The sequence below is a fragment of the Aplidium turbinatum genome, chromosome 7 (assembly GCF_918807975.1).
Source record: "Aplidium turbinatum chromosome 7, kaAplTurb1.1, whole genome shotgun sequence".
NCBI classification, from domain to species: domain Eukaryota; kingdom Metazoa; phylum Chordata; class Ascidiacea; order Aplousobranchia; family Polyclinidae; genus Aplidium; species Aplidium turbinatum.
The window spans coordinates 12,649,514-12,673,857 of record NC_137478.1 but is presented as its reverse complement, the minus strand read 5'-3'; the positions used below and the strand labels follow the sequence as shown (position 1 = coordinate 12,673,857).

At 38.4% G+C, this 24,344-nt stretch overlaps 1 protein-coding gene and 1 non-coding gene across 2 annotated transcripts in view; one reads left to right on the top strand and one right to left on the bottom strand.

Moving 5' to 3' along the window:
* LOC145774027 (succinate dehydrogenase [ubiquinone] flavoprotein subunit, mitochondrial-like) overlaps positions 1-13,667 on the top strand; it is a 134,603-nt gene extending 120,936 nt beyond the window's left edge. The window contains exons 12-14 of the mRNA XM_082585160.1: positions 1,339-1,482; positions 1,787-1,900; positions 11,852-13,667. Coding sequence (XP_082441286.1) covers positions 1,339-1,482; positions 1,787-1,900; positions 11,852-11,938 — 345 coding nt within the window. The 3' untranslated portion in view covers positions 11,939-13,667. The remainder of the gene's footprint in view (positions 1-1,338; positions 1,483-1,786; positions 1,901-11,851) is intronic.
* On the bottom strand, positions 2,577-2,679 carry LOC145774917 (U6 spliceosomal RNA). The gene has a single exon (XR_014290090.1). It is a non-coding gene; the product is annotated as a U6 spliceosomal RNA (small nuclear RNA).
* Positions 13,668-24,344: the final 10,677 nt, after the last annotated feature.

The following is a 24,344-nucleotide window of genomic DNA, read 5'->3' as shown; positions in this document are numbered from 1 at the left end:
TTAAAAAGTTTCAAATTTTTTTTTGTATTCATGATGTAACCATTTGCTCATTCGGCATGGAATGACCCAAAAGTAACAATTTGCTGTTATCATATCTAACAAACCTGACTTGATAGGATAATTCTGAGGTCAGATTCGGATTACTCTAAATCAGTCTTCAAAGTTCATAGAGCAAAAATCGTGTAAAAGTATTAGATAAACTGTTGGGATAATTTTACGTCATGATGCCATATGGACAAAAAACTAAACAAGTTTTATGTTCTGTTGAGAGTAAAAAAGAAACACAGATTATAAACATTGGCAAAATTGAGGCTTCTCCACAATTTAAGAATATTGCAACTCAAGCCTGCTGAAACAACAATACGTTTTGATTGAGTGAAAGAATCACAGTAAGTAACCGTAAAAATCACTGTAAGTAACTGTAAATGCCAAAAGGCGCGCAAGAAGTCATGGGAGTGTGAGGTGTCAAAAATTTGAACATGTTATTATTCTACATCAGTGTGATGTTAGTTGCTACCGTACTTCAAAAAATCTATACATTTGCTGACTGAAAAATCCAGAGCAAATGCGTTTTTTTTACATTTTAGCATCGGCCACAGTATCAGCCAAATTTTGCCGATATCAATACTTCAAAAATAGCCGATATATCAGTAGATCTCATGAACGTATGGTACATTCGCTGTACAAATTAAATAAGTTGGAAGAGGAAACACAACCCTGTGCCCTACCCTTTCTTGATCTGTATTGACTATCGAGGTTGTTTCGGTTGTTCCCATGCGTATCTTTGCATTCTGTTGGCAGTAAAGGTTTGTATGACTCTCATCGAGATTAATTTTCGTCGTCGACATTTGATTTGATTTAACATTTCCAAAAGCTGTTTATGAAAAAAGTTGTTTTATTCAACGGACAATGAATTGTACAGTATGTGATATTGTAAATTTCTTTGCTGAACCAGTCGGCGTCATTGTAGTTGCACACTTCCACTTTATCACTATTCACTAGTGTGTTACATTTGGCCTGAATTTAAAAGTCTAGTATTGAACTTCTTGCTCTGCTTTCTCAAGAAAGACACTTTGAGTTTCTGGGCAGCCGATTTGTAGCAAGACACTTCAAAAGACACTTCAAATGGTTAACCCTTGTCAGGATGTTTGATCATTGTCATTGATGAGTTCAAGTTTTTGTACCCATTAAAATAAACTAATTTCACTCAAAAGTATCCAACGAAAGTTTTAGCCGCAAATATGTAAACACTGACTCCGCATGCTTTTTACTCCACTGACATTATTTTCACATGTTGCTTAAATAATGCCAACTGGAGTAATCTTCTCCCACATGCAGGTGAATGATCGTGGGTTGATTTGGAACACAGACTTAGTGGAGACCCTGGAGTTACAAAATCTTTTGCTCAACGCTGCACAAACTGTGGTTTCAGCAGAAAACCGCAAGGAGAGCAGAGGAGCCCATGCTCGTGAAGATTTCAAGGTTAAAATTTTGGTCTATGCTGTTAATATGTACTGGTGTATTTAGACTATTTTTGAATTTTGGAAACTGAATGCTAGTGCTTTATGGATTTTTGCACTGACTGTTTATGTTGCAAATAAAACTTTGAGGGAGTGTTTTCATAAATTAAAAAGATTAATGTTAGTTTCAAATCACCTAGTTGATACATATTTACCTAGAATAATATACATATCTTTCATATTTACCATATCTTTCCTCATTGTATGAAGTAGTAAGGTTCTAGACATTATTATCAATTGATGTATCCAATGCGTTTGTTTTTCAGGACCGAGTAGATGAGTACGATTACAGCAAGCCATTGCAAAACCAAGAAAAGAAACCAATGAAAGATCATTGGAGAAAACACACTTTATCTGACGTCGACTTGTCAACGGGAGAGGTATAAATTTGTAACGTTTGTGTCGTATCCTGTCATATACTGTATGATTATATTTTTTGTGAGTTTAGAATGAAACATATGGTAATACTACTACAACACGCGACATACCAGCACATCAATGCATGAGAAAATCTGCAAAGCTTTAAGGCAGGGGTCACCAAATGGCGGGCCGCATGCGGCCCGCCATGCTGCGGCCTGCGGAAGGCATCAGCGTACAAGTATAACCCAAAATACTTTTCTTGAGGAGTTAAAGAGCATGAAGGTAAAAAATACTTTCCGGGAAGCGTATTTTCGCTTTGCATACGATTCCACCAACCGACCAATCAGATTATAGTTCTAGGTGGGGGTTGCTTAAAGCTATTCCAATGCGATGTGCAGTCACACTGTCCCAGTGGTTGATTAAAACGTCTGTTTTCGAATTTCGACAATGTCGAGCGTAGGGTTGCTTATTTTAAGTTTGCAAATGTCATGTAAACACTAGTGTGCGTTTCACTGTTATTGTGTTTCACGACCAGTGTTCTCTTTATGCAAGTTTTTGTTGGAAAATAGGTCGGTGTGCCAACTCAATTTATAATAAATTGGCAAAATATTATATATAAATTTAAAGACTTTTTCTGATTGTATTATGAAAATATTTAGCTTAGTACTGCAAAATGTTTTTTTCTTCTTTTTTTAAAGAAATATGGAACGCTTCACGATTTCGCGTGTCATCCTTGCGCAGGGGCCATGCTAATCTTCTCTGTATCGTTCCAAATTTAGTATATCTACTGCCGAAGCAAGTTCTGCAAAATGTTGTTAATCAGCAAATTCTTGCCACGCTGATAAGCACCGCAAGTGACACTTGTCTATAACAAAAGAAAGACGATTTTATAGACTCTCACAAAAAGAATGAAAAATCAACTCATTGCTTTTTTAAAGGGAAGACTGTTCAATGTTCATGAATTACGATAGAATTACGATTTTTGGGTGATTTCTACAAGCATTTGTTTCATGGTGCCTGGTTTCTTTTTCCCTGTTATTGGAGCCTATTTTTCGCTGATATGCTTGTAGGTCACTATAGTTGCGTGTATTGCGATGTGTCAAACATTTCCTTCTTTACTAAAATTGTTAATTGCAAGATATCTTTTGTGAAGCGAAGTGACAACACCACTCTTGCTTGGCGATGTATATTCTGATGAAACCGCTTGCCTCGCTATAAGTGCGCAAAACATGTGGCCTCGTTTATTAGGCATTGTTAAAAAAGTTAAAAGTGTTGTAAAAGGAGCTTGGCCTGGCAGTAGCGTTGTTCGATTAATTTTGTTGCCGCCGGATTCTAACATAAATATGAACAACATGTAACGATGGATACAGGGTACGAAATGCGTTCTTTTTTAGCATAAGAGTCAACCTACCTAACATTTTATTAGTGCAGCCTGCCACAGCTCTCCTTAGTGCCAAAGTGGCCCGCATGGAAGAAAGGTTGGTGCCCCTGCTTTAAGGGATTAAAATGTGCATGGGTAGGCTTTTCGCTAGTGAGTTGCATGTTTGTACTCAGCAGGATAGCAGCTGTCGACATGCACAATTATTAAAGAATATTGCATATCAAAAATGAATTGGTTAGTTCCAATGCTTTCACTCAAACATTAAGATGATGATGCTCCAACGTGTAGTGACACTTCTAAGAGATATGAATATTTTTAGTAATCAAAGAAAACATTCCAAGATAAGGTTATACCAGGAAAATTACCCACTCTTGTTAAGTAAGCGAAAGAATATTCTACTCATCCAATGAGCATGATGTGATGCTCCTGGAGCTTGAAAATGGAACACTTGTCTGGTATCCTGGCAGTTTTTCTAGTATTATTTCATATAGATTATTGAGCCCTGGTTTACTACATCCAATTTTCTTGATTCTCTAATCAATGGTGGTTTAAAACTACATTGCCAGTTGAGGAATGATATGAAAGAGATGCAAAAATATTCTGCAACTATACCTCCACTTTTTATTGAAATACCTTCAGCATATTTGACAAAGTTTGGTAAACATTTGTGGTACCTTTCTGAGCGCCTAGTTATTTTTGCACTATTCACTATTCAGCGATCACGTTTCCTTCACTCAGAAACAGAAAATGGCTAGAGAACTTTTAAAGTATGATGGAGTATTTAAATCAAGTAAACTTTCAAAAACCAGAATCCAGTAAATGCCAATTCTTCAACAACAAACTCAACTCCACAACCTTATAGGAAAAGACTCATGGACTTGGTTCAATTTGCTCAAATTAGATACAAGTTTTTTAACAGCTAATCCCAAGTTTTGGCACAAAAATCTACTGTACTTAAAGGTAAGAAATATAATCAAAGCAATCCCAGTTGTCAATGATGCATCTGAACGAGCATTGGGTCTTCTTACTGAATTTTATGACAAACTCACCTGGAATTCTACAGCAAAACAAAACATTTCAAAGATTATCAAAGGATTGAGACAAAAACAAGCCACAGTTACTACATCATCTGAAAGAGTTACTAAAAAAGGAATGAAACTGTACTTGTAAAAACTACAAATCAAGCAACATTGATTTCCTTTGATATGATGCGTAAAACAATGCATATCACATTACGGCTACACAGGTACCTGACCACTGGTATACCTTTTGTTTTGAGCATTGTCAAAGGAAGTAAAATAGTATTGCTTACTGCATAAATCTTTTCAGGTATATACAATGTATGTATATACTGTATGTATACCGGTAATTTAAGTTTTTAGTCAATTATATACTTTAATTTTTGTTTACATTGCCAGACTACTGTGTGATTGTTACATTGCCACTTTAGCCAGCTATAGCAAAAATTTGTATAAAATAATTTTTAGAGTAAATTAACTAGATATTTTACAAAAACGCTATTTTAGGAAATATCTAAAAAACTACATTACCTAGACCCATAAAATGTATTAAACACTCATAGGAATATTGGTGTTCTGGAACTTTTGGTGTGTATTAGAGCTTTCTAACTATAGTGGTTTTTAAGTTACGCCATTTTTTAAAAATTTGGGTTGTTTCCATGGAAACGTAAAGAAAATAGGCGTCAAACATCAATGAATTTAAAATTTTTTTATATTAGCATTAGTTTTGATCCAAAACACAACTTTTTGCCAGCCAACAGCAAGATCAGTGAAAGTAAGGTTTTTTTGGTACACCCTACTCTGCACGACAACTAACGATTTCGGCCAACCCGGGTTTGACTTAAGTTTGTCTTCTTGCCATCTTGAAAGATGTTGCCATTGTAGCATGTAGCAATCCTACGCTGCCAACCTGCCTGGCACGGGCATCAATGTCAGAAGTGAGGGCCAGAACTACCAGCATGACGTGTTCCGGTGTCATCGAGCCCAGACATGGGGTAAGGTGCTATGCTATCTCTCCTCCTGACATCGAAGATGCAGTTTAATGTGATACCCAGGACTCCCAGGCTAGCCGAGATAAAATCAATTTAGAAAGGGTGAATGTGGCTACATGGGATGTGTATGAGTGCAGTTAATTTTTTGAGTAACAGATGAGAGCGATCACTTATGCAATAAATAAAAACACTTCTATTTCACATTCTGAGCGATTAGTTTTGAGTTGTATTTTATTCATAAGCATATGTTGTGTCAATGCAATAACAAGGAAATAACAACCTGTTTTGAGTTTTACTTTCTAAATTTTACAAACGCTTCAATTTTATTTTTTCTTGTTGGCGCGAGCATGAAAAAATGTCAAAGTAAACACAAGAGTTTGGCACCAACAAAAGAAAAAGATGCCAAAACCGAAAAATTTAAAATATGCATTGATAAAACAGTTTTTCAAAATTAATATTTTAAATTTGCACAGTCACCAAACCTAATTGATATTGCTTTTTCGAGTGTAGCAAGAATTGACAGTGATAGAATTCATGCCAAATAGCTCTCAACCGCAGCTTTTGCCAGGCAATTGAAAACTTACCTTTGTGGAAGTAGTTAGGTAGTGCTGACGCCAGAAAGATCGCTCCTTCTCAACTGTTGATATTGCTTTGTTACTCGACAAATTATGAAAGCAATAGAGATGTTCAAAGCACTGATATAATTGCTAAACTCCATTTTGAGATTGTTTCAACAACCAGAGACGTTGCAACAATATGAAATAATATTTGCAAAAGAGAGTTTAAAGACAAACTAATGTAACATACAAGAAAAAGCGCCAGAAAAAATTAAACAAAAATTTTTTAGGTCAAGTTCTCTCGTTTTTGTGTCTAACCACCTAAAATTTATTCACCCCATGGCACGGATTACTGGGAACACACCATTTACTGTATGTAATAAACGCAGCTTCAAATCTTCCACTTTTGACAAAAGTAACGATTTATTGTTATCATAACTCAAAAACCTGACGAATAACTTTAAGGTCAGCGTCAGATTCGAACTGAACACCCCAAATTTACTCTACGTCAGTTTTCAAAGTTGATATCGCAAAAATTGTGTTGACCAGTGTTATGTATGTTACCATACAAACTTGGTGCTTTTCTGTGTTGGCTAGTTTCACATTTGACAACCCTTTTTTGCATGTGGGTCACTCGGGCATGAAGGAAAGCTGTGGCAGGCCACACTAATAAAATCATGCTAGAAAAGAACGCATTTCGTACTCAATATCCAGCACTACATGTTGATATTTATCTTAGAATACCAGCGCAACAAAAATAATCGAACAACACTACTGCCCAGCCAAGCTCCTTGAACAACACTTTTGATTTCTTCAACAAAACCCAATAAACGAGGCCACTTGTTTTGTGGGCATAGCAAGGCGAGTGATTTCATCAGAATAGTCAGAGCAGTGTTGTATCTTTGCTTCGCAAATAGGTATTTTTCAAATAGACGAGCTTTGGTGTAATGTTTGTATAACTTCGGAAGCTAGTTAAAAACACGCGACAGCTGGATAAATTTGAAAGATGAAACAAAAATGCCTTTTTTAACATGACAAACTACTGTACTTCAAAGCATTAAGATTTCTTTATTTGTCTTATTGGAACATTGAGTGATTCAACTCTACCCCCACCCGAATCCTGTTGGCCTTATTAGACAATTTTAATTCATTTTTCTGGTATCTCATTTTGTGTCGTTTTTTTCGAAATCCTGTTTGCAGAAATTTAGTCAATATCAGGGGATTTTTTTTATAATATACTTCTCCGCTTCGCAACTTGAACTCATCATGGCATTTTAAGTTGTTCTTTTTCTATAAGATTACTCATTTCATATCAGCCAGGGTACTTTGCTTGGTTTGAATAAAAAAATAATCATTTGCACACCTTTCATTGAAACTTTTGCTTCAGTTATTTTGCACTTCCTACTGTTAGACTTGTACATTTTGTACAATGTACAGCGACATATTAATGCGGGCCATCGGCAACAATTACAATTCAACTCAACTATACCCGTTTTCTATCTAATGCCCAAAATTTAAAACAGTTATGGTGCAACAAGGAGTTTTCTTCCATCCTCTTCAACTGCCCGAAAGCGAACTTCTACTTTGCACACATTTTATCTGACCATCAAAGTCAGGGGTGTGCAAACCGTGACCCGGGTGCCAAATATGGCCTGCGGAAAAGTCGGAATTTTGAATAATGTGTGGCCCGCTAGACGAATTTCATTGATGTCACAAATCTTAAATTTTTAAAATTTAGTAAACATACCGGCAAGTTCAACCAGTGTGAATCAAGCAAACAAATCTTTACCTGCATCCTTTCTCTTGAAGTTACAACTTTTGATTGCAGTCACATTTTATCTGTGGTAGTCTGATTCTATTTGCTCGCAATGCAGCGCAAAACTTCAACTAATATAATTCGAGAGCTTGTGACGTATTTGTAACATCATATGGTACAAAAGGTTTAAATGTTTTATCAAACTTGCCCCACTGTGAGATGTTCAGAAACCCACATCCGAAGTTTCACTGCTGGGGCGTTTGGGGGCTACGGCCCATGGAAAACACGATTTTAGGGTTCAAAAACATCATAATTTACAAGAACAAAACCTTCCCCAAATTTTATGCCTTTAATTGTAAGCTTTGAAACAAGTCGATTTGCGTGCCCCAGGCAGGGCGTTTCAAAACAAGAGGTACCCAAAGTTGGCCCAAAATATGCAAAAATAACATCATAAGGTACAAAGATGAAACTTGTATCATCAGTTGGGGCATGTTCCACTGAGTTCGAAACAACTTTTTTTATTGCCCCAAGGTGGGGCTTAACCTCATTTTGGGGGTATGATCCCAAATTCACGAAACTAACATTCTTTGCAAAAATCATTGTACCGGGCTATTGACAATGTTGCATTATTACTTAACATATCATGCCTTTGACTGTTAACTTTTACTCTGTATGACAATATAATGAAATTATGCTCTCTCTCTCTGTAGGTGTCATAGCTGATACAGTCCTTGATGTACAATGATGTTCCAGTTTGATCGATCTCGTGCGTCTTGCCAAATTTTAGTAGGGTTTTTGATTTGTCGTTGAAAATTGTGCAAAAATGTGAATCTTTGTGCTCCTCTTGACCGTTTTCCTAGTATTTTTTCACTTTAAGATAACTCTTCAAGTCTTTTCATATGGTGTGACCCGAGAACTTCAGCTGCTCCATTTCTAAAGATCTCATTGTCTGCTGCTCCTGGCCCATCTGTTGAAGAACTGCTCTGTTGGTTCGAAAAGCTGTCCATGGAATTTTAAGGATTCTTCAGTAAAACCACATTTCTGCAGCTTTACGCTTTTTTCGGGTTTTTGCCGTTATTGTCCAGGTTTCACATTCGTACATCAAAATTGACCAAACAAACCCTCCGGGAGTGTCCCTCGCAAGACTTGCGTGGGTCCGGCTTAACCGCCTACGAACCGGCGTCGGTCGCTTTCGTTCAGACATGTGCAAATGGGGCCTGGCTCCCTCACCGGGATGCGAGTGTGGCGCCACAGACCAGACAGTAGATCATGTCGTCCATGACTGCCCAATCCATCAACCACCACATGGAGCGCTTGGACTGAAGGCCCTGGATGACGAAACTGTCGAGTGGCTGATGACATCATGCCCAAACATATAGTCCAGAAGAACAGCTCATACGACGAAGAAGACCAAACAAAGCATTTTAACAAACGAATTTTTAAGGTTTTGGAGAGCTTTCGATCTTTAAAGATTTTTGGCATGGTGTTAAAACTTGATTTTGATAATGCAATGCATCGTCTAATTTCTTCTTCACATCGGGTGCTTGAATTCAGTATTGAGCCCAAATAATTGAATTTTTGAACCTGTTCAATTTTGTTATCATTGCAGTACACGCAAATTTTTTGGTTCAGGAAAACGTTTCGAGGCTGCCAGAGTTTTGGTTTTGTTAATGTGTATTTTTAGGCTATATTTTTCACTAGATGTTTGAACTGCATCTAGTAAAATTTGCAAACCACATTGTGACGTTGCAAGCAAGACTGTGTTATCTGCATATCGAATGTTATTTATAAGTTTTCCATTTATATTTATTCCTTCAGCAATTTCTTCCAGTTTTCTAAAGATGAGTTCACTGTACTGTTATATTTATATCACAGAAGAGACGAAGACGATGATAGCGCATGGAGAACCCCTCATGGTGTTTTTTTCCAATTCTCATACTGACAGCCAGTTAACCTGCGCCAGTAGAAATGTAGGATTTATTACTATAAAGTGAATAAATAAATAACAGCTACCTCTCAAGTACATGTAGCTCCACACAAAGTGAAATTGACATGACTTTTAATTATTTTGTATTTCTTTAAAAGAAATGTCTAAGTCTAAAAAGACATTCTTAAAACTAACTACGGACAGTGGCCAGTGTTTCGATTTTCCCATCTCTTCAGCGTAGTAAAGTGAAAGTGGAAAGTTGTCTTGAAGTTTTGAGATGATGGTTTCTGAGAGTGATTTTAATAAGCCTATGAGATTTGATTTAATTTTTAATTTTGGGCTCCAGCGAAACGTAATTTTACCGCCAATTAGAAAGTACATGTACTTGAGAGGTCACTGTTATTTTTTTATTCACTTGTTGATTTATTCATATCAGTTCGTATCTTCTGTGAATCCTTCTCTTGTATCATGGGCCAATCCTATATATGTTTGCTGGTACACCCCTTCATTTTCTTTGAATCTTAATACTTATATGTGCTGCTAGTATCTAAGTTCTTGTATTTTAGATCCATCTAGGATGATTGTCATGTCTTAGCGTAGTGACAAATTCTTGTCTTTTTCTCAAGTTTTTATTTTTAATGTTATGCACCAAGAAGCAGATACGTGCCTAATGTACCACATCGTCACAGCATGCCAAGATCTAAAAAATGTGATAGTTCGCTGTAATGTTGTTGTCGTATCCAGGCTTACGCCCAGTGGATGAAGATTTGGATTATAAGCACAGCAACTTTTACAACACAAGCAACTTTTAACACATGGGAACAGAGTATGATTTGACCTTGAATCAATGTTACGGTTTCCACTAAAACTAACGAAAGAGTATGGAACAAAGTATTAGGGTTGATGTTTTCACGTGGCTGCCAAACATGGGAAAATAATGCATACTCGAGAGAGATTATGAAGGAGGCAGGCTTTTTCAAGAAGCCTTTTAATAAACAAGGCATGCTATTTTACATAGGTCAATGTACACATTTTCGTTCTACTTAAGTTTAATGTTTGTTTCGCACGCCGTTACAGGTTTCGTTATTTTGTACAGTTAACACTTTTTCCCTTCTTTTCAGCATAAATCACATATTATTCGAGTTAGTTCTTTCAATTATATGACACCACGCAGTGTAATTTGTTTTTTGTTCAGTGTTCAGTCTAAGAGAAACATATATTTAGTTAGGCCTATACGTACAATCAGGGGCGGATTAGCAAGCTGATCTAACCCGGAAATTTAGAACCAATAGCGGCCCACTTCTATCAAACTGGATTTTGTGTAAGAAAAATGCTCGTTTCACAATCTATTTAGCCCATTTCAGAAAGTCTTTTATGGGTAATAACATGTAGGCTATAAAATTAAACATTGCATTTATATGTGGCAAGCTTCGATTTGTAAATAAAATCGTTGTCAGTGTTATTCAAACAAAGAATAAGGATTTAGCGCTACGACTACTATATTTCAAATAACATTTTAGTTTGTTCATAATACAGGACAGTCTGTCTGACCTGTCAACCTGATGTTATTTTACATGATTTGCCCCAAACTTGGGTGCCTTTTAATTCGGAAATGTTTCGCCTGGGACGTTCACATACAGTTGATGTCATCCATGTGCCTCATGATGTTAATTTTGTGAATTTGAAGGGTTATATCCCGAAATCAGGTTAAGCCCCACCTTGGAGCCACTAGAAAAGTTGTTTCGAACTCAGTAGAACATGCTCCAACTGATGATACATGTTCTATCTGTGTACCTTATGATGATATTTTTACGTATATTGGCATAAATTTGGGTGCTCCTTGTTCGGGAATGCCCCACTTCAGGCACCCAAATCGGTTTGTTTAAAAGTCTACAAGTAAATAAAAGCATAAAATCTGGCAAAGGTTTTATTCTTGTTCTTTATGATGTTTTTTTTTTACCTCCAAAATCGATTTTTCAGCAGGCCGTTAACCCCCAAACGCCCCAACAGTGAAACTTCGGTCTTCGGATGTGGGTTTCTGAACATCCAAGGTTTCATGTCACTCTTATGCTTTCAATAATTCCAGACCGGACCAAATTGGGCCCATTAACCGTGGGCTTTATAAGCGGGGCCTACTGTATAGAGAAAAATATATATTTCTAGTAGCCCGCAGACCGAGCTGGTTATGTGTGTTTGGCCCAGTAATGCTGCAAGTTTCCACACCCCTGCTCTAAAATAGTGTGGCTAGATGGATATCTCTATTTTCATTTAGAACCAAATAAGACTAACTTCAATTTGATCTGTTATACTGTTAAAAGTATATTTTGTTTGTCTTTTAGGTGGCGTTGTATTACAGACCGGTGATAGACTCGACTATGGACGAGAAAGAGTGTGCAAAAGTACCTCCAGCTATACGATCTTACTGAATTCCTGATTTTAACACAACATTTAAGTTTCTGCTTTAGAACTTACCAACGTGTGTTTACTGCACAGCCGAGCTAGAAGTGTGTTATAGAAAGATGTTAGCTACTTTGTCCGATTTATAATTTTCTTATTTTTGTCTACATGTTGACGTCATTATTAAGTTTTAAATATCAGTGTCGTATTTGCGAAAGTTATAATCCAGGCAATGGCAAAGTATTAAATCGCAAAACTTATGGTCAGAGAAAAGGTGTGTTTCTGGCATTGAACCGTGTATCCAACCGGTTGTGGTCTTGGTATATCAATGATGTAACTTTTTTTTAGCTTCCGCGCTCGGTTGCTTTGCCGTGTTCAATGAAATACCCGTTATTATTAGCTTCTCGCACAGCGCCGTCGAGCGTGACGCTTGCGATCCGATAAGAAATATTCTTTACTAAGAAAACGCGACCTGGCAATACTGGACACACTCAGAAATTTTGCAGAACGGTTTACTGTGGAATAACAATACAAAGAACACGATTACATAAAATAACGAAATTAGCGGTTACAACCAAACGGCAAACATGCTACTGCACATGTTTCTCATATTAATGTCACTAGAATTCGCAAAAGAATCTATCACAGTTATTCTCATTCTAATTATTGTCTTGAAAAAGATGAATGTAAAATAACTAAACTGTACAGTGCACTGAAACCAGACACACACGGATTTTACTACAAAACTACTGGTGCAACATGTTCTCTAAAAACTGAAGAATTTCCTTACTACCTCTACAGAAAAGCACTGGCCAACTAACTTGCTTGCAAAAAACAATCTGTCATCAACAAGTCACGGAGCAGAGCACACCACCACAACTGAAATGTGGTAACCTCAACTAAGGAATAAAAATCTCATACACCGTCAAATACGTCTGTTTTAAACTTTTTTGTTTGTTTCGGACCGTTTTCTAATCAGGGGAAAAGAGGTGAATATGGGCGACCTTAGCAGAAATTGCAACAAGGGCGATTTAAACTTTCAAAACACAAAAGAAATTCAAAAATTGACAATGCCAAACAGAAATGACATCATGCAGCTAACTCTTGCTTTTGCGGCATTAAATTTTTGAAGTGTGTTTTGAGTATTTTGGTAAAGTTTTTAGTGATTATTTTCGTCTAGAGAATTGAAGAAAGGTGAAACCAAACTCATTTTACAGTTCATTATGTAAACTTCAAGGGCTTGTGATGTTTTCTTTGCAATGTGCAATTGTGCATAGCTTACAAAAATCAGAATTATTTTTGTAAGTTTCCTGTCAAAGTTTACGTGCAGTAGCCTACCAACGTAAAACTGGTACCAACGTATAGCTATAGTATCTACGCTGAAAGGAATTTTTGACATGTTGGTAGAGCAGCAACTGTAGTGTATAGCGTCCTCCAAAGTGGTTCATAGGACCCGCAAGTGCAAGTCCTACGACCATACGTGGAGGGCCCTGTAAGACGCTTGAAAAAATCATATAATATTTTCCATTTCTTATCCGTTTCATGTTGTGCTGTTGGCATTCTATGAGTTTTTATGGTAAAAGAACTGTCAAATGGAAAACATTAAATGCATAGGCTACTAGATTAGTCCGACCACCCTACCGTTTTTTTTTTTTTACATTGGCTAAGCTAAAAAAGGTAACAAGCAAATTTTTAGAATAATTGGGTAATAACTAGAGGTTTTTCAAACACTCGAAATTACAAACTGGGAAAAACCTGTTTATTCATCTGCTTCTACTCCACGAGATGTCATTGTGAATATGACAACCGAATCTTTCGACACCCACGCAAAGGTCAACGTCTCTGTCACATTTAAGTTATTTTGGCAGCCGATTGTAGCATCGAATAGACAGCGATAGACACGTGTTTCGCCCATGAGGCTGGGCTCATCAGTATCGCACCGTATTCTTGCCACTTGAGTAATCGACCGCCGCTTTACCAGTCAGTTTAACTCTTATCTTTGTGGAAAGAAAGAGCCAACAAAACCAGCAGGTGCCAGGGGTAGGTCAATGTGAAGAAAGGCGTTCTTCCCGGCTATCAGCACAAGGCTGATTACTCACTAGCACAGCGAGCAGCAGTAACGCTTCGCTAACCAGAACGGTGTAGCTTCCACGCTAGCCATTGAGACCTCCAATTAAACGTTTAAGTTATTTTGGCAGCCGATTGTAGCATCGAATAGACAGCGATAGACACGTGTTTCGCCCATGAGCCTGGGCTCATCAGTATCGCACCGTATTCTTGCCACTTGAGTAATCGACCGCCGCTTTACCAGTCAGTTTAACTCTTATCTTTGTGGAAAGAAAGAGCCAACAAAACCAGCAGGTGCCAGGGGTAGGTCAATGTGAAGAAAGGCGTTCTTCCCGGCTATCAGCACAAGGCTGATTAGGCTACTCACTAGCACAGCGAGCAGCAGTAACGCTTCGCTAACCAGAACGGTGTAGCTTCCACGCTAGCCATTGAGACCTCCAATTAAACGTTTAAGTTATTTTGGCAGCCGATTGTAGCATCGAATAGACAGCGATAGACACGTGTTTCGCCCATGAGGCTGGGCTCATCAGTATCGCACCGTATTCTTGCCACTTGAGTAATCGACTGCCGCTTTACCAGTCAGTTTAACTCTTATCTTTGTGGAAAGAAAGAGCCAACAAAACCAGCAGGTGCCAGGGGTAGGTCAATGTGAAGAAAGGCGTTCTTCCCGGCTATCAGCACAAGGCTGATTACTCACTAGCACAGCGAGCAGCAGTAACGCTTCGCTAACCAGAACGGTGTAGCTTCCACGCTAGCCATTGAGACTTCCAATTAAACGTTTAAGTTATTTTGGCAGCCGATTGTAGCATCGATTAGACAGCGATAGACACGTGTTTCGCCCATGAGGCTGGGCTCATCAGTATCGCACCGTATTCTTGCCACTTGAGTAATCGACCGCCGCTTTACGGCAAGAATACGGTGCGATACTGATGAGCCCAGCCTCATGGGCGAAACACATGTCTATCGCTGTCTATTCGATGCTACAATCGGCTGCCAAAATAACTTAAACGTTTAATTGGAGGTCTCAATGGCTAGCGTGGAAGCTACACCGTTCTGGTTAGCGAAGCGTTACTGCTGCTCGCTGTGCTAGTGAGTAATCAGCCTTGTGCTGATAGCCGGGAAGAACGCCTTTCTTCACGTCTCTGTCACAGTTAACGGAGTTCAAGCCAATGCTCTCATTGTCACTGGCTCTACCCTTTGTCACATGAGCGACCGTTTAACCCTTTGAAGGTTTGGGGGGGGGGGGGGTGGGCTGTCAATTCAACTTTTTTGTATCAACAGCTGTATCTCTAAAACCACTGAGGCTGCGACTACGAGATTTCTTGACTTTTCCTAACTTTAATTCACCTCTATTGAGCTGAAATTTTGAGCAAATAAAGGTTATAAATTGAGAGATATACGGCATTTCTTAGCACATCCTCTGAAATATTTCATATTCTATTGTTCAAAATTTTCCCACCAGCTGCATGAAAGTAATTAATTTGGCCCTCCTAACTGTTTCACAGCGTGAAGGGAATTGGCTGTAGCCTATGTAAAATCATGTAAAAATTTAATCACAACATTGCAATGCATGTGCTTCATTACTCTACCAAAAAAATAATGTGTAAACTCACGCTACAACAGTCATAAGTCACCTCAACATTTCAACGTATATGAGCAGTTCTAAAATTCACATAGTTTTAATTTTCGGATATGCTCAGCGTGAACAATTTTACAAAGTGAATCACAAATATTGAAACCGTGCCTTAAAACATAACAGAGATATCACTCTTAAAGCATAAGAAGAATCGACAGCCCCCCCCCCCAAACTGAGCAAGACTCCAGGAGCCCAACCTTTTAAGGGTTAAGAAAGGGTCCAAAACTAAATCTCGAAGAAAGTGAATGCCGCATTGGTATAGCTGTGAAAATGTACCGAAGGATCATCGCAAAGTTTAGCAACTTGTAACGTAAAAGTTGCGCTTTTTGGACAAGAGTATGATAACGTAGGAGTTACCGTTTTTAAATTTGCTTGAATTATCGGACAAACTTTTATGAAACAGCACAAAAGCGTGAATATTCAATTTGGAGGCCCCATGCCAACGTTACAGATTGGAGCATTAGAAGCTATGAAAACGTCCACTTCAATATAGCTTTTCAAACACTTGAGAAAGGAGTGCCATCCGATTGCTACAAAGCCTAGAACAGTAGTTCTCAACCTTTTGGTTGTCACGGACCTCTTTAGACAAATTATTAATTCTGCGGACCCCTACGTAAATTTTGCCTCAACTACTGTAATGTGTCATACTCATATTGTATTGCCGCTGTGACTCCTGCGGCAAATATCAGGTTAAACAGTTGCTCAAATAAGAAAATGAATGAATTGTTCAAGAAATGTCAGCAGTATTTGAATATTAAGGTGACCCAAAGTGCCATGCCGAAACTTTTTCAACGTAAGCAAATTTAATGAGACGGCTGTTGTTGCCTTTCCTGAACTAAACGACTGAACTGTGGTTGAGTTTTTGACAATGCAACACGCATGTCATTTTCAACGTCCAGGCGATTTCGATGTTTAGTTTTTATTGTAACAAAAGCTGAGAATCCTCCCTCGCAAAGGTTAAGTGGTTATGAATGGTAACAAAACAATAATCGCTTGTTTTGCCAAGAATGGGTAGGTTTGCAGTTGTGAGCATCAAAATTCTTCCACAGTTATTGAATGAAATTCAATGCGTAATAACTCTTTTAATCTCAAATCAATTATCAAATCCATGTTTCAACTTCGTTCGGCAGGTGTTCTAAATTAAAATAACGTCGAAATGAGATTTGCAGGGTTTCCAAGTATGCGCAAAATTTTTTTCTCAGAGATCAAAAGAGTACATTCTCTTTGAGTTTCATCCATCAAAATAAGATCTTCTAACATTGGAAAGTTAGCGTAATTACCTGCTTCCAATCTGCGTTTTCAAACCGGCAACTTGGCTGAAAACCCCTTCAGTTTTTCAGCTGCCTCAATTAATGTCGCACCTGGTCCTTATGCCATGCAATGCCATGCTTAACATTTTTAATATGACCCAAAATATCGGCTAAGTAGGTCATGCCGTATAGAAAACTTTTACTCTCAAATAATTTTGAGAGGGGACTTCCTTTCGCTTTCAAAAAAGTTGATACCTCATTTTTTAGCTGCTGCAGTCGTTTTAAAACTTCTTCTGTAGATAACAAACGCACCTCAAAATGATACAAAAGTACTTCGTAATCTGACCCCACTTCTTGACAGAGCGCTTTAAAAGTAGCCTACGGTGTACTTGACACATTTGCATTTAAACAGAAAAATGAAAGTAAAAAGATTGCTTTTTTTTCTCCAAAATTCATCAAGATAATCACGGACACCCAAATGCTTTCTCACGGACTTTCAAGGGGTCCGCGAACCCCAGGTTGGGAACCACTGGCCTAGAAAGTATTAAAGTGCAACTGCACGATGACTTTGACTGCACTTTATCTGAAAGAGCATGTTTCAATCTATAAATAGCAACCTCGCCCTTACTTTTTAAGGCTATATTTATCTCAATAAAAATTATCAAAACTATGGTTTTCCACTCGCTTGTATTTTTGGCCACGTTCCTGCAATGGAGGATTGCATTGCGCAACACGCGGATTATGACGTCAGTTGGAGTCAGACCGAAGCGACAATCGCTTTTGCAAGTCCTTTAGTTGTGTTTATTCCAGAGCAGTGGTCGGCAACCTTTTTTAACAAAAGAGCGATTCTGTTGCATATTTCGTCAGATATGACCAACTGAGAGCCACAAAACGTAATATATGTGCTTCAAGTAGATCAGACACAGTTTCTTTGCTACCGAATAATTCTTTTTTATGCCTTATCTCTATCTGTGTACGGCTTTCCTCGCTTAACAATCTATTGAGCTGCCACAAAACTAGCAGCATTGGTGTGGCATGGGGCTGTTATCCATTTATTGAAAGCTTCCTTACTCTGCTTCGATCTTTGCATAAGTTCCAATACTGCCTACTTTAAACTGCTTTTGTTTTGCCGCCGTTTCCTTTTGTTGGTTTTGTTCCTGTAAACTATTGGTAACTTTATCATTGCTGTTGTTTTCCGACAAAGAAAAATAAATTAAATTAAACAGTACGCAATGCATCGTTGATGGCGGTATCAATGTGGTAGATATGAGAGCTATGGCACCAATCTGGTGGAAATTTACGGTACACAAGTGATGTTCAAAGATTGAAAGGGATGCTGGAAATGCATTAATTGTTTATTTGATAAGGTTCAAAACAATTAATTGTATTTGTTTGGTGTGTTTTTTGAATGAATTTATTTGTTACAATTCCCTAGTTTAGTGTGTAGGCTTTTGTTGTGTACACTTCGCATGGCAAATTGTCGGTGAAACCTGCGCGTAGTTTGAATAATGATGGCGTATGAATAATGAAAATTATGAAAACTAAAGTAGTGGTAGGTGCAGTGGCGCGGAAACTATTTTTCTTTAGGGCGGGCTGAAGCTGCCGTAGTGTTGTCAGCTTCTGGGGCGCTTCACCCTCCAGACCCCCTTATGTTGGACAACATTTCAAACTGCTAATAAGCGTTAGGTCTCTTCCTGTGGAAAAAATACGACGCCAAAACACACACACTGTAAATTGTAATAAATGAAAACCGGCAACAGCAAAGCAGCTGTTCAAGAAATTAAAATGAAAACGAACAAATTAGAAAGTGATATGAAATCGACAGTTTCTGGAAATGAGCTCTCACACGTTTCTGAAGATTGCTTTTCGTTCAGGTGTTTTCTCTATGAACTGTGTCATGAGTTCTTTGACATGGGCATCGTCCAAAATGTTTTGGTGGACATGCATCAACGCAAGATAAGTAGGCTAAGTATCTTTTGTGTCATTGAGCTTCTCAATCACGTTTTTTGGCGTCTTAAAGCAGAAAAAGAACGTTCAGATGGTGCAGCTGAAACCAGGAGGCAAAGGCAGAGCTCCACGAATTTTCGCGTTTCTTTGAAAAGATCTAGTGTTTGAGGATTTAGTTGCGAAGTACAGCGTGAAATGTTACTATTGCAGAATGATGTCCAATAAACGATGGACCGCCGTGTTAGTACGGAGGGTGGCTAGTACCGCTACTACGAGATTACTATAGCTCTCTGTGATTGACGACTCTTTATTGCGAATGATGAGTGTGACCACACGTAACAGGAACTCGAGTCGTCATAGCAATTAATTTTCAAAATTTTTTCTGAAAATATGTTATGTAGCCTACCTTAAATTGTTAGAATTTTTTAGGGGTGGGGGGTGAAGCAATTATCAAAAATTCCAGGGGACTGAATTAGCTCTAGGGGGGCTGCAGCCCCTTGAGAACCACTACTTTCCGCGCCCCTGGGTAGGTGACGTGTTATTGCTTTAAGTTACATTGCAATTTACGTTGTTGCTGATTGCTTTGTTGTCTTAAGTTCCTTTGTCGTTTTTACTGGTGTTTATTTTTAGTCTGACTTCAGTTTGCAGTTTCAATCTTCAGAATAGCCTAACCTAGCTGCATTTTTAGCGGAATAAACTTCTCTAACAGAGGAATTGTAGATGGTTTTACTACATTTTATTCCGCTAATAAAGTATGGATGTAAAAAACTTGCGCCCTAGACTCTTAGCTGCGGATCCGCAAAGTAAAGACGCTAAACGACAATGGGTGCATTGGTAGCCTACAAGTATTTTACAATTTATGTAGAGAAGCTTGCTGGAGAAGTTTCAGCTGAAGACAAGTTGAATTTGCTTATAAATCAAGTAGACGCTTCAATATATGAACTGGTGTGTGAGACAACAAATTATGATGAAGCTATCGAACAGCTGAAGCGCCAATCTGCATGCTTAATAGCCTAAGTGGGAAAAAATCCCAAAATAAATGACTTCAATAGGCACTGTCAGAACAGCCATAAAGTATTAATTTTGCTGCACATTATCCCATTTTGGAGATTAGTTAATGTGCATGCGATGTAAATTTAAAGGATAGCCATGGACTACTAAATAGTGGACTACTCATGGACTACTATTTAGAAGTCCATGGGATAGCCTACCATACGTCGAAGAAAGTAAATTTAAGCACGGCCACCTAATCTAACAGTTTAAAATAGATGAATTAGTTGAAAGAATCAGTTGGCTCCACATACCTAAAGCAACTGGAAGTCTGACAGTTGGTGAAGCCATGCGGGGACGACTGAACCTTACAACCAATATAAAAAAAGAAAAATCAAAAAACACGAGCACTAAGAATAAACGTAGACGGTGAGCTTTATACAAAAAAAATATGTAGCCTACATTGTACAGTGCTTCGTTTTTAAATAAAATGAAGTGTTCGCAGCAACGGCAGTGGTGCAGTTTTAAAACAGCAATCGATAACTGATGGGTTCAGGAATATACACTAATTATTATTTGAACATGATATTATAGTGATGATCAATGAAAAATGTAGTAAAGAAGATATGAAAATGGTCTTGATGGCATGCGAGTGACTTCGGTATCGGAGAGGGATGGAGTTTCTTGGCGTTTTTCAAATGAATTTCCAACCAACTTGCTGGAGAGTGATGCAGCTTCATTGTTGTAGTACCGTGCTCTTGACAAACAAATCTACACAACAAAGTAACAGTGAGTCAAAAGGTTCTTTGAACAAGTACAATATTGGCTAATTAAAGGCGTATTGCGTTGGTAACATATTAGCATCTAATAGCAGCCTATTGAATATTATTTTAGGTGGTGGGGGCAGACGCACGACCGTCACTGCTGTAATAAGCTAAGCAGATACTTGGTGTCAAACAGTATTACTTCAAAGATTAAATATACAAAAGTTGACGCATGCTAATCAGCTTGAATTTCAGTTCGCTGATGGGTTTTCAGTTTTCTGCAGAATAATGGTTTCGATTTCAGTATTGTGTTTGTGGAGATCGTTCCAGACTTTAACTTCACTGAATTGGATGGATTGTTGGGTTAACTTGCGTCCTACTCCGACCGACTACCTACCCATGCTAGCAGGCATCTAACCCGCTGAGCTACGTCGTAAAGGAGCCACGATTGCTCTCGCTCGTCGCGCTCTGGACCTCGATCATCCCCTCCATGCAACATTTAAGCGACCACCGCCTATAAAGCAGCGGCTGAAATCAAGACGCCTTTTTGTGCTTTCCGCACAACAACTACTTGGTTTAAGTGCGGAACACTGGACGAACCACATGTGGAACACGGACTGGAAAAACCACACCTCCACGCTCCGTGACTTCATACCCGACGCCGATCCCCGTCCACTGGGGATGTCCCTCGCAATGCTAGCGTGGGTCAGGCTTAACCACCTGCAAACTGGCGTCGGCCGCTTTCTTTCGGATAGGCACAAGTGGGATCTGGCTCCTTCATCAGAATGCGAGTGTGGTGCCACTGAACAGACCGCAGACCATGTCATCCACTCACCTGCCTCCACACGGTGCGCGTAGTCTGAGTGTCCTGGACGACGAGACTGTTGAGTGATGGCGAACGATTTCCTGCCCTCCAAACTAGCCTGGATCTGCTCATACGCCGATGATGATTAGTCAGGCCATAGCATTCCAATAGCTCTACAATTTCCTTGTTTTGGCATTCTCACGATTGAATGGCGGACTTGAGCGCTATGCATCGGTGTACGCCTTCCGACGTACACCTGACCCACGCTGCAGCCGACGGCAACGTCTGTTTCCGGTTGTCTATTTTACTACATATTTGTCTACTCATATTTAAGATTAATATGGTATTATAATTTGTACATCTGCAGCTTTCTCATCAATGGGCACCACATGAAAGGTGAGAGCAAAAAATTTGAAACATTGACCTGTAGTATATATATATAAAAGGGATTTATCTATGAAAATTGAGATCATTGCAAGGGAAAGTATCAGACATCATGGTAGATAAACCAAACACTGAGGAATATGTAGAAGAAAAACAGTGTTTCAGTAGTCGTCAAGAAAATGAAGAGTTTTGACAAGACATCATTTCCTGAAATAATGAAAGCTGACTTAGTAGTGAGTTTCATGAGAACAGCAAAGCTAAGTAGCCTACAAGGAAGTCCGACAAAGTCTGCAAATTTCAAAACTTTATGAGAAAATTGTATTTTCACACCTACCCCAACTCAAAGTGGTAGGCTATCTAAAAAAAAATAATTAAAAACGAATTTTATAGAATACTTTAAAAATTAGTATTGGTGTTTGCACTTTGATGAAAAAAAACATACAGAAAAAAGACTATCAGGTTGTAGTTAAGATGAAAATAGAAAAGTTCGACTTGCTGTTGTTGAACTGGTAAATGGAAGCTATGAGACAATATTGAATGGTATTAAAAGACTGTGCTGGATCAATATGAACTCTGTCCGCCAATAAAAACAATTGTGCTTCGCTCCCCAGACCCCTCATAACATTGTTGCATTTCTAATACTTCAAAACCTTTATACATTCTGTTTTCATAGTTGCCTTTCCTGCCAACAAGCGTAAAGTTTTTATTTTTGGGCCCGATTTGGCCAAACGATTAACAAAATTGTTAAATTGCTTTATGGCGCTGTACAAAATATGGCGATGTACACACAAATAAAAAGACAACAATACACACACAGTTATAATACCACATGGGAGGAATAATCTGCATCATTATACAGTACGTTCATATGTAATGATATCATTGCATATGCATATTTTAACCATAGAGACGATAGAGAATAATTACATTGATTGATAGATTGCTCCACCAATCACACGCAACCACGCACACACGTGCTGCCCATCAATAGTGGGCTCAGCAGAAAAGTTTGAACATCAGACTTCATCATTGAGCTAAAAGAAAAAAATCAAACTAGTGTGTATCAAATGAGTGAAGACCTTTTTTTGGAACTCCCTCTCTGATTTCCCGTTTTCGCTACCTCTTTAAAGAAATTTGACTTTCAAAAGTGGGTGGGCCAGGCCCACCCAGTACGTGGTTCCTTCATGCCTACGTGAACTGCATTCAATCGTATTGAAGAAAATATTTTCACATGAAAATGCTCAATAAACCAATGTTTGTAAGCCTATGCTAGCACTGACGAATATAACGAAGATAAAAGTTTCCGATTAGTTGCATTTCTTGTGCTTTAATTAACATGTTACCGAGTCTAAGCTGATGGTAGCCTACTTGTTTCTCGGTAGTCGAGTGTGGCAAGATGGAGTTTTTCAATTCACCTTTCCCTTGTCTTAAAAACTCTTAAAGGATTCCATCACCATTACTTAGCTGCATAACTACAACCTCGTGATCTTAACAACACCACCTGACTTGTCAAAAAATTGTTTTGCAAATTTGGAATCGTCTGTACATTTCTCTTGCAGCCTATAGGCTACACGACTATCTCTACTTTTTTAATATAGCCTAATTATTTGTTGTTTTTCAATACAAATGTATACGACAAAATATTTCTGCTAACTAAGCAAGCTTACTCATGTAGCTATATATTGCATCAAACGCAACTTCTATTAGTGAGACGTTTTTCTCGCAAAAGAACTGTTTTGATGTTTCTTGATTTTAAAAAGTTGCGAAAGGACACGTAGGCTAATTTTGACAGCTATCTCACTTCTACATAAAAAAAAAGTTGGTGATGCTGCGGATCCACACTTTCACACCTTATGGCAAGTAGATTGTCTACTCTAGAATATAGCAAAATGTCATGATTTCTGTATTTCGTCAACAACCTGCTTTTCAACATCTATTGTAATTTATTATTTTCTGGAATGAGACGTGTGTGAGTGATTGCGGAATATTTATCCTCGGACTGACAAAGCTTCTTTGAGAGATTAATACTGGCAGTTTCGCATACTTGTAGAGATTTCAAACCAGTAAAGCAGGCTAGATCACCGATTGACAAAGTAAAGTTTGGCTTAAACGGTGTTTCTGTGCATTATTTCATCCACTAGGTGGCGTTATATAGATATCGCTTCTTAAAAACTAACTGTTATCCAATGATTGATGCCAAGCCATCAAATTAATTTTTCCATTTATCTCTACATTTTCATTGCCCTGTGAATATGGAGGATTATCTACTCCGACAGAAATTAACCTTGTCTGTAGCGACACGGGGTTTTATGAGGACGCCCCACTCTGGTAATGCAATATTTCACAGAAGGAAATACGCTAAAAATGTGAAATTTCTTGACGTTTAGTTTTTATTCTTTGCGAATTTTCTAAACCTAAACTGATAATTTTTCTACCTTTCTGCCCTTCACAATAAGCATTTCGTCTCAAGTGGCTAGACATTTTCGTGCAATGGTAGTTATATACAAGGGCGCGGGAAGTAGGGGTGCTTAAGGGGTTGCAGCCCCTCCTAGAGCTAATTCAGCCCCCCCTGGAATTTTCGATAATTGCTTC